General features: G+C 39.3%; 1 protein-coding gene across 2 annotated transcripts in view; it reads left to right on the forward strand.

Moving 5' to 3' along the window:
• The window catches only part of DOCK1 (dedicator of cytokinesis 1), a 278,725-nt gene that overhangs the window by 257,249 nt on the left and 9,253 nt on the right, over nucleotides 1-12,223 (forward strand). For both annotated transcript variants that reach the window (XM_017809240.1, XM_017809241.1), the window contains exons 49-50: nucleotides 3,293-3,491; nucleotides 7,962-8,115. In XM_017809240.1, the coding sequence (XP_017664729.1) occupies nucleotides 3,293-3,491; nucleotides 7,962-8,115 (353 nt within the window). The remainder of the gene's footprint in view (nucleotides 1-3,292; nucleotides 3,492-7,961; nucleotides 8,116-12,223) is intronic.

The raw sequence follows: 12,223 nt of genomic DNA on the forward strand, positions 1-12,223 counted from the left end.
TGGACGGGGCTTGGAGCAACCTGGGCTAGTGGAAGGTGTCCCTGCCCATGGGAAGGGGTAGAACTGGATGGTGTTTGAGGTCCCTTCCTACCCAAACTTCCTATGATTTTTTAAATGCCAGCATAATATTGGGTAAAAACATCAGCCTATATAGACATTTGTCTCAAGATATCCTGGTTTTTAACCAAGATAAATATAATGCCCTTCTTTGTCCTTTTTTAAAAAGTGAAACAAAACCCCCTAAGCATTCAAACAAACAAACAAAAAACAAACAAACAAACAAACAAAAAAAACTAAAGAGGAGACAAATTACCCCTTTTAGAGTACTGCAAGTGTATTAGTGTAGCAGTGATCTTTGGAGTCAGTGATGAGATGCTTGTGCAGCCAACCCTGTCACAGTACCCAGGTGGAGCTCAGGAGAAGGAAGGGATTAGTGAACTGCTCAATCACTGCTGCTCACTTTTGCTGCCAGAGGAAAAGCTGCTTATGGCAAGATTGTACTTCAAGACTTATCAAGATATTTCACATGAGAACTGGGAATTCTGTTGATAAGCCCCGTCTCACAGTCACATCCCTCAAAGAACAAAATAATCTGTTTGCTGTCTGGGCTTTCCATGCAGCCTCAGAAGTCCCTTCTCCTTCTTCCTGCCCCGAGGCATCCCTGTAATCCAGAAATGCAATATTTGACCTAGGCAGCAGTTTTTTAAAGCCTCCTGAAGGGCTGCTGACTTACAGGGATGTGCTAGAAATGCTCATGTCCCTCGTGCACCTTCAGAGGGGAGTTATTACCTGACTGGAGACTAAAAGCATCAAGTAAAATTAAATACAGCACCGAAAGACCAACGTGGTGCTGACCTTGATTACAAGTAGTTTATTTGCCCATCGGGAAGAGCTGCAAACAGAGCACAGTTCAGCCTCTAGAATGTATACACAGGGAGCCATGGTGGAAATGTAGAACAGCAGAGATGAGCTTGTGTTTTGACTAATTCATCCACAAATTTGTCTTGCTGGAATTTAGAGGTAATAACCATCAAAGGTTAATGGGCAACTTTATTTTCTCTCAGAAGAAAAATACTGATTCTTTCGCTGCCTGCCTCTACCTTTTTCTCTTTTTCCCTTCAAAATCTTACATGTGTTTTTCTTTCTAATTGGATATTATTTACTCAGTTTTCACCTCTCCATCTTAGCTTTGGTGCAGTAAGTCTCACTTAGCAGTTTGGGAGGGTCTTAATATGTAAATACACACAAGGAGTGTACTCAGTTTGTATTTCTAAAAGCAACTCACAAAGATCCTGGTGCATCTCAGCTCCTGCTCCAAGCCCAGGATGATACAGGAAAATATAATGAACAATTATTAGCATTGTGAAGATCTGAAAAAGTACTCATTTGCTTGATCAGTGGAGCAGGAGGAAAAAAAGTCATGAGATGTAAATGATACCATGAAAGACTCAAAAATTCGTGTGACTGTTAAATCATGTGGGAAGTTTGGCACTTCTCACCTGGAAGAAGTTCCTTCATGTACCTACCATAGTTGATTGGGTTTATGGTCAGTTTTTCTCTCTGCTTTCCATGTCCCCCCTCTTCATATGTTAATTTTTAGAATAGAGATTAAGCTAAAAAAAACAATTAAAAATGAAGCCAACAGACTGTCTTGTCCAAATCACCCAACGTATATTTTATTTTATGCCATCTCCAGCTCCTCCTGCTTTGGAGCTTTTAAACACTAAAGTCTCAAGGCAGACACTGACATAGGATGTGTTTTACAACTCCCAACTCTAGGTATAAATAAAACTGACTTTAAAAAAGGACCTTGGGTTTATTCACTGCCTAAAACGGGACTTAGAAGTACAAATCTGAGCACTTACACTCAGTGGTTGGAAGGGGGAAGTCCCAGGGTGCCAGTGGAATTTGCCAGCTGTTGCAAGTCCTGATGTTCTTCCAGTTAGAGCATGGTGTGCTGACCCATTTTATCATGGATACATTGCCTACAAATAATTAATAGCCCTAATAATAGTAATGCCTGGAAGGGAAGCAATTAATCATTGTCTGAAGAATGGTAGTTCCTCTTGTAAACTTGCAATCAGCCTTTGAGGCTCTGGAACAGCCCTCCAACCCAGCCCAGCTTAGCCTAAAATATCCAACTCAGGTGGCTAAAAGGTGTTGGGAGAGCTGTTGGCTGCTCAGGGCTCTGTCACTGAAGTACTTTGTGGCCCTGGGTTCCCTGTCTGTAAAATGGGATGGATAAACCCTGTGGTTTTGTTCCCAACCTGTGTGATTTTGGCTTTGGTTCCGAGGGAAAAATGGCTCAGGGGCTGCTGCTGCAGGTTCTGGTTTGAGCATCTTCACATCAAATGAGTTAAAGCAGGCTGCAAGCTGAAGGGCCTTTAGTGCTTCAAATAACAGCCAAAAATAATAATAATTTGGGATATTGCTGCTGGATATTGCTGCTAGTGGAGGGGATTAGGATAATGTCACTGCAAATTGTCTGAAATAGGAATACTCTGCTATTTCACAGCAAAGACTGTGGCCTGTGCATGTCTCCCTATGAAATGGGAAATGCTTTTCCAATGTTAAAAAATGCCTTTGTTTGGGTATTTTTGGTTTGGTTTTGGTTTTGTAATGTGATGGTTTGAGACAATCTCTTAAAATCTGACAGTGTCATTTTGTCTAGGTATGATCTTAGTGGCTTTTTGGCATTTATAATATAAAATAAATCATAAAATGGTTTGTCCAGCTACAAATGCCCCATCCCTGAAAGTGTCCAAGGCCAGGTTGGATGAGTTTTGGACCAACCTGGTCTAGTGGAAGGTGTCCCTGCCCATGACAGGGAGTTGGAACTGGATGGTCTGTGAGGTCCCTTCCAACCCAAGCCACCTTGTGATTCTTTAACACAGTGTACAATTATCCGCACTTTTAGTGCTGATTCCAGCTGGAATTTCCAACTGTCTGCCTGCTGGCACACCTGCCCTGGTGCCACAGCCTGGATAGTGGAAATGCTGAATGAGAAACTCATTTTTTACATAAAACTCAGGAATTTGTGCAGCCACAAACCAGTAATTTCACTACAGAGCAGGGAAATCTGCACCACTGATTCTCCAGCAGTTCTGCTATGAATTTTATTGCAAGACAATTATGATTGTTATGACCTTCTGCCCCCTCCTTCTCTCTCTAATGAGTTTTCCTGGTTTAGCAGAGTCATTAACTGGAGGGAGACTTTGGGAAATATGTAAATAAAAATTAGTTGCTTTGAAAATAGTGTTTTATGGAGCTAAGCAACAACATTTTTCTTTAGGTTCGTGCTGGAGCCCCTCCTGCCAAAAAAGATGCATTCTAGGTCGCAAGATAAATTGGACAAGGATGACCTAGATAAAGATAAGAAGGAAAAGAAGAAGGAGAAAAGGAACAGCAAGCATCAAGAGATATTTGATAAAGAATTTAAATCTACTGATATTTCTCTGCAGCAGTCTGAGGCAGTGATCCTTTCAGAGACGGTAACTTTATTAGCAAGTGATGCTTTATCTAATTCTGAGCAGTGTCCTTTCTCTGTTGAAATAAAAATGTTGATTTTTATTATTTGTAGACCAGAAATAGCTCTCAGGGAATACGTTCCAATGTTAATATATGTGATAATGAAACAAAAATACAGATTTTATTTACAGTGTAAAAAGATCATATGGTACCTCATGTGAATATCTTAACCAAAAGCTATATGTGTCTATTTGATAAAAGGAGCAGATGGTATATCACAACTGAAATAAATGCTGCCATTTTAGCAGCCTTCTGAATTGCTGGTTCCCAGTAGATGGTGATGGGTTTTCTCTTATTTCAGCTGAGTGCTGCAAGACAGTTTAGGGTGGAAATATTCCAAGGTGACTCCTTGCACGGCGGTTGCATGTTCACGAAGGGTTATTTTGAGCAGAAAATTGTAAGCGGTTCCAGCGGTGGCTGTGTGTAAGAATATTAACAACAGGCCATATCTCCCTTAAACCCTCTCTTCTTGGCTTATATTTAATTCACTGAAACTGTCCTAAAGGCTTAGGTAACCTGAGAAGTTTGAGCTCTGAAAATGAAAGCAAAGCTGGAGCAGGGAGTGCATGAACCAACCGTAACCTCCAAATCTCTGCCTGGACACCTGTTTGGAGGCCAAGAGTTTAAAACTTGCCTCCCAGAAGTAGATGTAATGTTCTTTGAAAGATTTGTGCAAGTACTTGTAGGCCAACTTTTCAGAGTCTTCCTTTGGTGGCTGTGTCATTTACACTGGACTTTGGAAATGATTTCTCTCTCATCTGTGGTTACTGGATCCTTTAAATCTTTCTGTTTGGTACTTGTGGGAGAATATTGTTTAGCTGTTCAGCCACAGTTCCTTTGTTTTCTGGATTTGCTCCTCCTTTCCTATCCAGATAAATTAATCTCTCAGATGTGTCTCGTAACATCTTAGAAAATCAGAGTTGTTTTGTTTGATGTGGCCAGTCAAAAAACTCTGATCCCTTGTGGGGGTCTCGGGCTTTTCACCTTTGAAGCCAGTGAGTTTTTCCATTGACTAAATTTTGGATCAGCCATCATTTGTTTAATGGAGATTCCTCCTGCCAAAGCCAGCCAGGTGAGCATCATTACAGTGTTTGCAGACATTTTGCATAGATTTCCATGTGTCTCATGCTTCTGACACGATGCCTTTGACTTGGCACCTTGCAGCAGTTGTGTTTTGACTGATTGAGCTCTGCCGTGGCAGGACTTGAACTGGCATCTCCCAGACTCCCAAACCCACCAGCAGAGCTTGTGGGTGGAGAGCATTAGTCACAGAAGAGGAAAATGGTATTTCAGGGCAGCTGAGTCAGTTGGACCAGATGGGAGGCATCCAGAGATGCTGGGGTTGATGTCACTGCCAGGTCACTGTCATCTCAGAGAGGTCTTGGACATGGGCAAAGATTGCTCATGATTGGAAAAATGTAAATGCCATCTGGAAAGGAGGGCAGGATAACCCTCCAGGGCATATTCCCATTTGTCATCCGAGGACCAAAAATCAGCAAAGCCCAACATGGTTTGACTCAAGTTTTCTCCTCTTTCCAGTCAAGAAGCTTTCGGTGCATGACTGGTGTGAGTAATATTCCCCTGGTTATGGAGAGGGAGGGAAGTTAAATGTCAGAACTGGTTACTTACAGTTACTTTGAGCTCCTTCAAATCCACAGATCAATAATATGAAAAGGAATTTACTGTTGAGAGAAAAACTCTCCCTTTTCAACATCTCCAAACTGCTTGATGAGCTCCAAAACGACCGAGTCAATTTTTAATGCCTGGTGTTAGCGAGGCTCATCTTCTCTTGTAGGTGAAAAAGAGGAATCACTCCTTTGAGATCAGTTTATCAGAGTGCTTGTCCAGTTCCCACTGCTGTCTTCAGGAATTTTGTACAAATAATATCAAGGACTTTAAAGATAAAATTTGTGTCAAAAGTTTCGCGCTCTGGAGACGTCCCTTGTTAATGATATAAAGGGAAATTGTTATGGTGGGTAGGAATTCAGCTTTTCCATTGTTTAACGTTGATGTTCAAATTCCCTTTTTCAGTTGAAATTATTCCCAAAGCACTGTTACCACTGTGTTGCAGGAAGAAAAAGACATTTTGGTTCCTCTTGCCTTGGGAACTTGGAAGCAGAAAGTTTGCTGAGTTAAAAAGAGGTGATGAAATGGAGAGGGAAAAAAATTAGGGATTTTCTTTTCCCCAAAAAATTGGAACACAGATTTGACTATAAATGGAAATTAAAGATTTAAAGAGGTTTTAAAGTGAGATTTTAGTAATAAACTACTATTAGTTAGTAGATTTGACATTAGTTACTGGAGTCATTCTGCTGAGAATTTTAGAACTCATGGTACTATGGCTCATTCAATTACAATATTTCAGTGATTTGGTGAATTTTGTAACAGATTCTTATTTCTTCTACAATATTTGGGGGGTTTACAGCAGAAGATGAATTTACAGAGAATATCAAGTGAGAAGAATGTCAACCAGTGGTCACCCCATCTCTGCAGAGCTTCTGCTGCTTTTTCCAGCAATGGTGGTGTCTAATGAAATGAGTGTTTCCATCACTGCCATGGACTTATTTAGGAACTTCTTTTTTTTCTAATCAAATGAATCATCATGGAATAACATGGGGATGTTGTAAAACTGTGGAATTATTTCATGGGGCTTTTACATGTGCTTTGAAAAGGAGCATTCAGAGGCTGTTTTCTCTAATTGTGTGGCTTAAATACTCTTTTCTGAATTTCCAGTCAAAGTGAATTTATTGACTGATCAAACTCCCAAGCCCTAATTACATAAGATAACGAAGATGAATTAAGCACTTCAGTGTGTGACTATGATCAGTAATATCTTCATAGTTTTCTAGAGATTTATTATCTTCTCTTAAGTATCACATAAACTTCTTCAAGATAAATTTTCTTTGCTAATTCTTTGATCCCACGAGCTGAGAGCAAAGCTAACACTGGAGCCAGGTAGTTAACAGAGCATTGAAGGCTTGTGTTAGAAATCACAATAACAGGCTGTACATCCCATTGATTTAGTGGTGTCTGACATCACTCACCATTGATCTTCCCTTCGTTAGACTAAAAAAAATTAGCCATGGGTCCATTATGGATTAGTGTCTCCAAAGGGTTCGTGTTCCCCAGCAGAACTGTGATTTATTGAAGCTTTCAGAAGAGGCCCAACATTGTCAATCACAGAAGAAGTTAAAATTTATTTAAGTAGCTACAGAGCAGGTTAACTTGGGAACATGGTCCAGTTGCTGGGGTTTTTTTCTCTTGATTCTGGAATGTCAGTTTTCCTCATCAATTCATGTGTTTTCCTTAGTTGCTTTTTTATAATTAGATACCTCTGAAAAAGCGATTACTTTGCTCATCCATTCTACCGAAAATATGCTTTGAAAGACCTCGAAAGAAGAAACTTTGGAATCTTTAGGACTTGAGTTTTCGTATCAGGCAAATTTCAGAAAGGTCACCCTGAGGTCTGGATGAAGTTTCCAAAAAAACGTCACATACTTTATTGTCATTCATTTCTTATAGAAGGGTCTTCTTTATGCAAACCCTTTTAGGGTTTGTCTTCTGGAAATAAAAGGAAGCACTTACATGTCATTTCAGATTTCTCCTTCACCACATAATTCATAAAAACCCCCATTGTGTAATGACAAAATTCTTCAAAAAAGCCTGAATTGCTGCTGGCATTTTCTGGTTTGTCCTAATGCAGCACCTTGGGAGTAATTCCCCTCTTAACTTCAGGCTGCTGCTCCGTTTTCTGGGATCTGTTGGAAATAAAACATTCCTTTTTCACTGTGATTACTGTTAATATGGGGGTGGGTAAATGCATAACATCAGTAGAGCTCAGGATTAAACTCAGAAAGAAGAATCACCTTAAAACTAAAAGCATTAGTTGCTCATCAGATTACAAGTATCATTTCAGGGTTTCTGATGGAAAATTTGAATGGACTATGAAGCATCCAGAGCAAAAAAGGGATATTTCAGTGAATTAAATAGAAGCACTACCAAGAAAGTGTTTCTGGACAGATGATGTCTTCCTCAGAAGAGAGTTTCACCCTGCAAATGGTTAAAGAGATAAATTTTAAGAAGGAAGTAGAGCCACATGAGAAGAAAGAAAAGATTTTGAGGGACGGGTAATCTCGTGTAAGGCTGTAAACTGCCGTAGCTGTTACTAAGTGAGTGTTTGGGGAATTCAGATGGAAGTCGCAGAGCCTCTCATTGCTTCAGGAAAATATGCCAGGGTATGGGGAGGGGTGTTAACTTGTGATTCCTTGGGAGAAGGGGAAACACTTGGAGCTGTGAGATACTGCACTGAATCGGCAATATGGAGTGTTAGCATTGCCTGGTCGTGTTCAGGAGGAAAATGTAGCAATCCCAAGGTCTGCCACTCAGTTACCTGTATTTTTTCTTGTTGTCTCACTGGTTTTGTCCCCACCCAGATCAGCCCACTGAGACCCCAGAGACCAAAAAGCCAAGTCATAAACGTGATGTCCAGTGAACGGCGTTTCTCCGTGTCTCCGTCGCCTCCCAGCTCCCAGCTGACCCCGCCCCCCATAACCCCCAGGACAAAGCTTTCCTTCACCATCCAGTCCAGTAAGTCTCTAATTTTAACTAAATTTCCTTTTCCTGGAAAAATTCTGGTCGAGAGACGTGTTTCCTCAGCATTTTATTGCACCTTGGTTTGAGCTGAGTGGGTAGAACAGGAACAAGAACTCGCCTCTTAACCTTGTGCTCCTTGACTTTGCCAACTAAAATTATTTCAATATTTTACAAAACCAAGCAAAATTTTTCCACTGAACAAGTTTGTTTTCAAGTTGTCATTAACAATTATTTAGACGTAGAGTAACTGTCAAAAATCAGTGTTCTACTTGTTTCTATATAGGGTGTTTTAGAGCATAAAGGCTCAAAAAGTCATATTTTTTTTGGTAATTGTACCTTAAAAGAGCTTGTCTTTGATACATTGTGAGTACAAGCCAGATGGGAAAATAAAGGTCAGTCTTTTTGATGTGTTTTTTGTTTGACATTGACATCTATCACTCAGTTTTTCTGTAAAATATCATCTGTTTGCTCCAGTCTTCAGCAAACCCAATTGCAAAGCTGGGTGCAATCCAACACCTATTTCTTTCACAGTACTGGTTTCCAGAAACTGTTATTCAGAGTTTTCAGTTGCCAGCATGTGACAAAAAAGCAAAAAAAAGATCTTTTTGATACATGTACCCAAATCCTGGTACAATAGTCAAGAGTTCAGTGTTGGTAAAGAGGAGAACAGATGATGGGAGTGAAGAAAAAAATCTTGTTTGATGTTTTTTTATCCACTGGTTTTGATACTTGAAACCTTTTCCTTTAAATAGTCAGACCCCAAAATGATTATTTTGATAATGCTGAACTCTAACTCTCTCCCTTCTTTACAGTTTTATAACTGTATAATGTATATATAATATATAATAATTATAATTATATTTATGTTTTATTTTTAGTAGGTTTATGTTTTATTTTTAATAGTTTTATGTTTTATTTTTAATAGCTTTATGGTTTTTATTTACAGTTTTATAAGTCTACTAATAAATTGGAATTAAAAAAGACTGGAAGTACAGAGAAGTAGAGGATATATACTCCTGGAAAAGAAGTGTTTAATTGGATTATATGTATATGTTTATTAATACACTTCAAAAATTATCTGAAATCATGTATTTCTGACAATATTTACGTGCTGGGGATCGATGGGTGTTGTGTAAAGTAGGATCAGCTTATTGCAAAATCCGTGGCGCTGCTCCATAATCATTTGAAGAATTGGAGTGATAAAATTTCTTAGGAATTCCGAGGATAAAGAAGTTACTTCAGTGCACAAATGGGCTAAAAGCAGTTAATGGGTTGCTAAGCAATCCTGGCTGCTTGTTAGTTGGCAGTTTAGGAGAGTGGAGTATAAAATGTGATCATTAGGTAAAGATGATAAAAAAAAAAGTCCCCTAATTGATCTCTTGCCAGCTCCGAGATCTTCCCAGTGGCACATGTCCAGCAGGGAATGAATAGTCAGAGCACACTCCTCTGATGAAACACCTTCAATAACGACAGCAAACCAAAAATGTTGAGTAATTATTTATATAGTAACTGTTCAGTTCAGATGGATTAAGCAGGAGAAAATTAATAGACCTGTAGAAATGGATCTTCAGGGAACACAACTGAAAATTCCAGAAGTTTGTGTTCAGTACCTGTTTCAGCAGAAGGGGAGAAGTCTCCTGGATTGCATTAAATTATTGGAGAGATCAGTTAGTCAGGGCAAATAATTGTTTTTCAATATAGAATATTGTCATTGTCTAAGTAGTCTTCCAGGCTAAATGCAAATATTGTCAGTGTATATTACAAGCTGCTCATGTGGATGGAAATGCTCTGTCCACATTTGCAGGGATTTATTGCTGTCTTGCAAGAGAATGAGGTTGGGAAGGTGTAGGAACACTGCAGGGGCTGCAGAAAATCAGAGCTGGAACAGGAGCTGGGAATGTGGGGAAAGGCAGAGAAGCAGAATGGACAGCTGGGGTCCATCCAGGTTGTTCAAGCAGAGTTGACTCCACACCTTGTTTCCTCTACAGCTCAAGTGAAAACATTCCTCACCTGCCTTCCCACGGATCTGCCAAAGATTTATTAAAAGAAACAAAGGATTTGGGTAACTCCTAACAAAATTGGTGTTCCCATCCTCTTGTAGACCTCTTAGTCCACATGTGATGGCTTAGATGAAGCTGAAGTTACATCATGTAAGAAGAAATTATGTCATGTTAATAGAAAAAATATCGTGAAAGATGCAAAGCTGAAGTGTTCAGGGCAGTGAAATTCACTTTATTTTTGGGTAATAGTGTATTATTTTACTCACTTTCAGTTTCCACCCAAGGACTGGCTACAGTGAGACCTAAAAACATGGCTTGTTTATAGTAAATATGGAAAGAAGGTTTCTCTTTCCAAAGCAAAATGCAAGTTCTGCTAAAGTTACAGCTAAACACTCTAAAGAAAATGCCATTTCCCAAATATTTCCCAGGATTTTCCTAAAGTGCATGAAAACACCAACTGAATAAATGCATATATAGATCTAGATAAGATATATAAATAGGTATATGTGTAGTTGGGGGTGACATATCCAGGATATGTGTCAAGGAGTTGTTTTGTGACATTAATGGTCTCAAATTGTGGTTTTTAGATGTGCAGAATGACAAGAAAATCCAACAGAATAAAAAGGGAAGTTCGTTTACAGCATCAATATTTAGCTGCAAATGCATGGGGTTGTTTTCCAGGTATATGTTTAATGACATGAGCTTAGAAGTAGATTTTCATGGAGATCCTTAAAGGAAAGTACTAGAAATATTCGGGGAATGGAGAAATCCTCTGTGTGTGGAAAAAAAGGATGAAAACCAGGAGCAGTAGAAAAAAATATGAGAAATTCAGGTCCTGGAGGACAAATAACATTTTTCCGCCTAATGGAGGAGAAGCCACTGAAAGTTTGAAGGAAAATAATCTTCTTTCAGTATAGTGGAAAGTTCAAAAGTAGGAAGAGTAAAATTAGAGTTTTCAGTGCCAAATCAATACAGGCACCTTAGAGTTAAATGGTGTTAGTGAGAGGACATTTTAGAGAACAAAAAAAATGACACTTTTAATAAGGTATTGATGTGAACTTTGCAATAAAAATATTTGCATAAACAAGGCCTCCACTTACTTCAGAAATCACCCCAGTAAAATAAAAAAAAACTTTCTTTTTTTCCTCAGTAAAATTCCCTGATTTATAGAAAATAATTTCAATTTCTTATCTTGTAGAGATCACAGTGGGTATGAAAATGACTGAATTACCCTGAAATACACTGTGGGTGGATTTCTGCCCAAAAACCTATGTATCATTCAGGCCTCAATAAACTTTATTGTCCCTCAGGCTATTTCCAGCATGTACCTGGGAGGATTTATCTGCTAAGAAAAGGGAACTTTCTCCTCTGCAAACAGGAATAATAAATGTTTGGTACTTTCTCGTGCGTGATTTTATTTACTCAGCGACTAATGGCTGCTCATTTATTATAGTTACCTGGAGTCTGAAAGTTTTTGAAAGAGACATAGTTAATTCTGGGCTTTCATTTGTGCATTTTATTAACAAGAAGCTTTTATTTTACTGAAGGAAGGTCAATAAAGCCTAGCTTGATATATTTGCTTAGTGCACTTCTCAAAACTTTTAATGTACAAGGTGAAAATGCAGAGCTTACAGCTGAGAAAATTATATTTGCTAAGCTATTAATATTTTGCTACGAAATCTGAAGTAAAAATTGTTTTCTGGTAAAAATAGGGGGTTGTTCAAGTATTTTGAGGGCATTTTAAAATGAGCCCAGTATGACTCCACAGGGCAGCTTCCCACTGCCATGGGGCTGGTTCATTTGTTCTACTTTCCTATAGAATTCCTCATTAGATGAGCTGTGGTTAATTATAGAAGCTGTGGAGAGCAGGCAGAGAGATGCATGTGCAGCGTTATCACAGTATCAGCACCCTAAGGACTGGCTCAGGCTGGAGTTTTGGGTTAGATTGGCCTTAAGCTGAAGGAGAGGAGATTCAGATTGGGAAGAAATTGTTCCCTGTGAGGTTGGTGAGGCCCTGGCACAGGTTGCCCAGAGAAGCTGTGGCTGCCCCTGGATCCCTGGGAGTGTCCAAGGCCAGGTTGGACGGGGCTTGGAGCAACCTG

This window comes from Lepidothrix coronata, unplaced genomic scaffold (assembly GCF_001604755.1).
Source record: "Lepidothrix coronata isolate B3197 unplaced genomic scaffold, Lepidothrix_coronata-1.0 Scaffold25, whole genome shotgun sequence".
In the NCBI taxonomy this organism is placed as follows: domain Eukaryota; kingdom Metazoa; phylum Chordata; class Aves; order Passeriformes; family Pipridae; genus Lepidothrix; species Lepidothrix coronata.